Here is a 5,704-nt window from a genome sequence, read left to right as displayed (position 1 = left end):
ACAAGTGCTTTCTCCCACCCCTAAATTCTGTTTTGGGCCCTCACATATTCGGAATGCATTCTTATCCAACCTTTTTCACTAAGTCAGGAGAGCTCAGGAAATAGAAAGTCAAAAATATACAAATCTTTTGTTGTTATTATAATAAGATTTTTTTTCCATGAATGAAATTACCAAGGACCATGAACTTGGAAAAAGAAAATCAAAAGGAATTTACAGCAATTATTTATCTTCAAAGTTCAAAATTTCACAGAAAGACTTCAGGGTTTGTTGAAATTTTTCTTCTAAAAAGTCATTCTGTAGTGGCGTTTTCTAGGAAAAATAAAACAACTTTCAATAACTGGCCCGCTGGTGTGAGAGCTACCGTGGAATAAATTAGCACAAAAATGGAAAAAAAGTCTTATAACTGTTCACTGTTACAGACGTAATCAACAAGGTCAGTCACTCTTAAAAGCTCATCTTCCTCCTCTTCTGGTGCCCCTGCCTCCTGCCCACCACTTGTCCCATTAGGTGCCAGGCTCACACTGGCTGTACTGTTGTCCTTAGGAGTCTGAGCCTTCTCAGCTGGTTTGCCAATCAAGTTCTCAATGGCTTTGCCAGGGCTCTGTCCATTGGTAGAAGGTAGGTCCACTAAGCTATAGTCCAATGGGCTCCCCACCTTGCCTACATTTTCAAAGTCTTCTTCATCACTTTCTATCCTATAGGGCTTCTTGGTACTCTCCAGTTCTGAGGGCAAGGCCCTGGGCTGGGCAGGCTGATCTGCAGCTCCATGAGCATTGTCACAATTCTCCTCTTCATCAGTCTCAATCCGGTGTAACCGTTTCCGGGATCGTTTGCCTTCATCTTCCTCCTCTTCATCTGCTTCTGAATACTCATCTGTGCTTCGGCCCCTCTTTCGAACAGACTGCTTTGATTCTTTAGCTAGCCCATCATCTTCAGAGTTCTTGGACATATAGCTCTCTAGAATAAACAGCACATTTAAGCCATTGACAAGTTAACCATAAACAGATTTAAGTGATTTTCCTGTTGCCCCTATCTCTACCCCAATCCCTGCTTCCAGACTTTTTCATACATATCTGTCTTTAATAATTGGCCTGTTTCTCTCCTCTTAGTCCAACAATAATGGCCAATATGATTTATAGTAAAGAATGATATTACCTATGATTTTAGGGAAGAGCACCAGAAGAAATCTGATGATCTTTGAATTAAATGAAGATAGGCTGGTCACAAACTAACAAACTCCTTCCCACCAGCCCTGCAAACTAAGGGGGGAAAAAAAACAAAAACAATCAAACTTACTGCCGTCGAGTCAGATCTGGCTCATAGCGCCCTCCCTTGGGTTTCTGAGGCGGTATCACTAAGGAAGTAGATTGCCCAACTTTCCTTCCAAGGAGTAGCTAGTGGGTTTGAACTGCCAGCCTTCTGGTTAGCAGTCATGCCTTAGGCACTATGCCATCAGAGCTCCCTACAAACTAAGAAATCACCTAAACAGGATGAAAACTGGGCACTCAACACTAGACATTTGAAACACTGTGCCAACTCTCATCTCATGTTATTAAATGCCCTTCGCAGCTTCTCTTCTTTGTCTGTACTTGTATCTTAGGGGATCTTACCAGTCTCATGGCTTTGTATACTACCTATATGCGAATGATTCCCAGATTTGATGTAAAGGGAGTTTCCCCAGGGTGTGGCCTGCATCACCTTTTATTTTACAAGAGATAAAAGGAGAGAGAAATGAGCAGAGAAAGAGGGACCTACTACTACCAAGAAAGAGGCAGAAGCAAAATGCATCATTTGGACCCAGGATCCCTGTGCTAAGAACCTTGAAGACCCAAGGGAAGATCGATGCCAAGACATATGGAGATCTCTAATGTATGCCAGGTCTACAGATGTTGAAAGCAGACAAAGATCTTCCCCCAAAGCTGACAAAGAGAAAGTCTTCCTTAAGGGCTGGTGCCCTGAATGCAGACTTCTAGCCTTCAAAACTGTGAGAAAATAAATTTGTTTGTCAAAGCCATCCATTTGTGCTTTTTGTGTTATAGCAGCACTAGATAACTAAGACACTATTCTTCCTCTCACTCATACTTGCTCCCACACCCTGGCTTCCCTTCTGTTCCCTGAATCCTGCAGGCACGAACTTGGCTCAAGGCCTTTACTTCTGTTGCTCCATTTGCCTGTGCCACTCTTCTTCTAGGTAATTGCATGAGTCACACCCAAATTTCTTGCAGATCTTCAGTCAAATGTTGCTCCTAGTTAGGCACTCCACAGTACTCTATCTTAAATTCCAATTATTTCCCAACCCCCTTTTTGCCTTTATTTTTCTCCATCTAATATTTTATATATTCTACTTACTGTTTCTCTTCCTCCAACTAAAATAAAAATTACAGGAGGCAGAAGATGTTTTTGGCTATTTTATTCACTGTTACAGAGCCAGAATAACAATTTTTTTTTGTATTTAATAGTTGAATTAATAGATTTATGTATCTCTTTTTGACACATAAAGATAAATAAACACTCAACCAGATGTTTACCCCCATTTCTTTAGCCTCCCTTCTCTCTGGGTTTGGGCTGAGAATGTAACTGACAAGGATCTATGAAAACAACAGTCTTTAAAACAGATCATAATGAACAGAAAGAGGGAAAGGTGAGGGTTGAGATGAGTTAAAATGTACTCAACAAGAGGTCTAGAGTAATGAAAAAGACTAATTTGATTTCACAAATTCTTACTTTAGCATGTTTCCTATACTTCTGATATGGAACATAGCTCAAGCTATTAAGAGATAAAAACCATCTGAAACTCACAGGCAAGGTGGAAAGAGAGAATACACACCTTTGTTGGAATTGTTCAACTATTCAGGCATAGGAATTTATTTCAAAATGAGGGCCATGAACAACAAGGGGTAGGAAAAAAAAGCAGGAGAACTCTTGATTTGATCACAATCTTCATCTTCTGAGATCCTTCTGGTTTCAGCAAAGAATTTACTTACTATAATGGTGACCTTAAAAATTAATATCTTATAAAGTATTGTTTCTTTAAACATAATTAGTGACTAGGCATAGAATAAGGGGTTTTGTCTCAAAATTATTGTTGATTACCTTTAATTTTTAATAGTATATAGTCACAATCCTGAGTTCACTTTATAAGTTCTATTTTTTTCCCTGTCCAAATTTCTGTAAATGGGATATCTACTCCTTACCTTCACTCTCAGAGCTGGAAAGCCTGCGCTTGTGAACTCGCCTTATTTCTTTACCACGTCGTAAACTCTTCTGGGAACCATCACTTTCTGAATCTTCTTTGTAGTTAATTTGTCTTTTCTGGTTCCTCCTTGACCGCCTTCGTCGAGTTTCTATGAAATCATCACTAAAATCATCACTAAAATCACTTTCTATAAAAAAAAAAAAGAGAGAGAGAGAAGTACAAAATTTAAGTCTATTAAATAGAAGTGTGGCTACCTTAGATTATAAAAATGTAAAGCAGGGTTTAGAAATAAAAATTTTTAAATGAACAATAACTTTTACTAGTCTCTAAGTTTCTTCTTAACTAACGTAAGCCATCTTTGGGAGTCGTCGATGACAAATGTCACATATGTATGCTATTAACTGTCAATCCTCAAGATTAAACTATGTTACATATATATATACATACATATAAACACATATTTTTCCCATTGTCTCCGTAAAAGGGTTTATCTTTGTTACTTGTATCTTGTGCACTCTTTGTGTCTTCCTTTTCCTTAGTATTACTGTGTTGGTCACTCTTTTTTGGTATATTACCTTTCCCTTCACCAAAATCAATACTTATCTCTTCCCTATTCAGCAATTTCCTCTCCCCTCCCCTCCCCTCCCTGGTAACAAACAAAGAAAGTTTTCTTCCATATATAAACCTTTCCTTAACTTTTAATGCATTTTATTGCAATATAATTTATGTACAGTGAAATACACAAAACTAAAGGGACATAGGTCAAGGCTTTTTTTCTTTTTTTTTTTCAGTGTTCCCTCCCCTCCTCTCCTCTCCCATCTCTGGCGAAAAACAAAGAAAGTTTCCCTCCATGTATAAACCTTTTCTTGACCCTCCACAACAACAAACTAGTACTGTATTTGTTCTTCTGTGATTGACTTATTTACTCAGCATAATGTCCTCCAAGTTCATCCATATTATGCGGTGTTTGGCAGACTCTACATTATTCTTTAGTGCTGCATAGTATTCCAGCATGTGTATGTACCATAGTTTGGTTATCCATTCCTCAGTTGATGGACATCTAGGTTGTTTCCATCTTTTTGCTATTGTAAATAGTGCTGTGATGAACATGAGCATGCATATATCTATTCCTATCCTGGCTCTCACCACTCTGGGATATACACCTAGTAATGGGATTGCTGGGTCAAATGGTATCTCCAATTCCAACTTTCTAAGGAAACGCCATATTGTTTTCCACAGTGGTTGTGCCACTTCACAGTCACACAAGCAGTGAATGAGAGTCCCAATCTCTCCACATTCCTAACAGCATTTGTTATTTTCCGTCTCATTGAACCTTGCCATCAGTGCTGGGTGAGACGGTATATCTCATTGTTGTTTTGATTTACTTCTCTCTGATGGCCAATGATTGTGAGCATCTTTTCATGTATTAGCTGACCACCTGAATATCCACCCTCCTTGGTGAAGTGTCTATTCATGTCTTCTGCCCATTTTTCAATTGGATTGTTAATACCTTTGGTGTTGAGGTGTTGGAGTTTTCCATCAATCTTAGAGCTAAGTCCCTTGCCAGATACGTAATTATCAGCAAATATGAATTTGTTGCTGTCATTTTTGCCATGTGCTTTTTTATTGTGTCCATTTCTTTGTTCCATATAATTTTCTATGCTGAACTTGTTTTGTATGTGATTCATGTTATCACTTCCTTCATTGCTATTGTTTTAGTATTTGCTGAATATTTATGCTTGTCCTCTTTTTTATTTTGATGTGAAGGTTTACCATTTTTCTTTGAGGTTACCCTGTGATTTATAGTTTTCTTCCCAAGTGTAGAACAGTCCGTTCTATCTCGTAGTTGTCTTGACTTTCCTACCATCTAGAAGTTCTGTAACGACACAGATTTTTTTCCCTCTCTCTGGTTTGTAGTTGTCTTCATTTGTCAGTTGGTGTCTCTGGTTCCCTGTTTACAATGTTGTAGGCTTATTTACTTGGGATACTTCCACAGCTAGGTTGGTTTCTGGGTTATATCATCATATGTGTTAATGGTCAGTTGTTGTTGGCTGTTGCTGCTTCTCTGTCCAAAGGGCTCCCTTTAGCATCTCTTGTAAAGTTGGTCTGGTTTTAACAAATTCCCTTCATTTCTGCTTATTTGGAAATGTCCTAATTTCACCATCATATTTGAGGGACAATTTTGCTGGGCACATAATTCTTGGTTGGAAATTTTTCTCTTCCAGTGTTTTATGTATACCATCCCACTGTCTTCTCACCTGCATGGTTTCTGTTGAGAAATCCAAGCTTAGTCTTATTGGTTGCCCCTTGTAGATAATTGTGTTGGATTGGGTTCTCTAGAGAAACACAAAAACCAGCAAAGTGTATATATATATATTTATAGAAAGAGAAAAAGAGAGAGAGAGAGATTTATCTTAGGTAAATGGCTCACAAGCGTGTAGAAGCCGACAAGTTCAAGCTGAAAAGTTCGTCTCTGGAGGGGGATGGGGCCCGGAGCCGCCTGGCTTT

The 5,704-nt window shown here is 38.6% G+C and overlaps 1 protein-coding gene across 1 annotated transcript in view; it reads right to left on the bottom strand.

The window, feature by feature from the left end:
* Window positions 1-397: 397 nt before the first annotated feature.
* The window catches only part of RSF1 (remodeling and spacing factor 1), a 210,480-nt gene continuing 205,173 nt past the window's right edge, over window positions 398-5,704 (bottom strand). The window contains exons 15-16 of the mRNA XM_007940900.2: window positions 3,195-3,383; window positions 398-957 (exon numbers count right to left, since the gene is read on the bottom strand). Coding sequence (XP_007939091.1) covers window positions 398-957; window positions 3,195-3,383 — 749 coding nt within the window. The remainder of the gene's footprint in view (window positions 958-3,194; window positions 3,384-5,704) is intronic.

This window comes from Orycteropus afer, unplaced genomic scaffold (assembly GCF_000298275.1).
Source record: "Orycteropus afer afer isolate SDZICR_OR568_19922 unplaced genomic scaffold, OryAfe1.0 scaffold00074, whole genome shotgun sequence".
In the NCBI taxonomy this organism is placed as follows: domain Eukaryota; kingdom Metazoa; phylum Chordata; class Mammalia; order Tubulidentata; family Orycteropodidae; genus Orycteropus; species Orycteropus afer.
The sequence above is the reverse complement of the archived record's forward strand: the minus strand, read 5'-3'. Positions and strand labels throughout refer to the sequence as shown.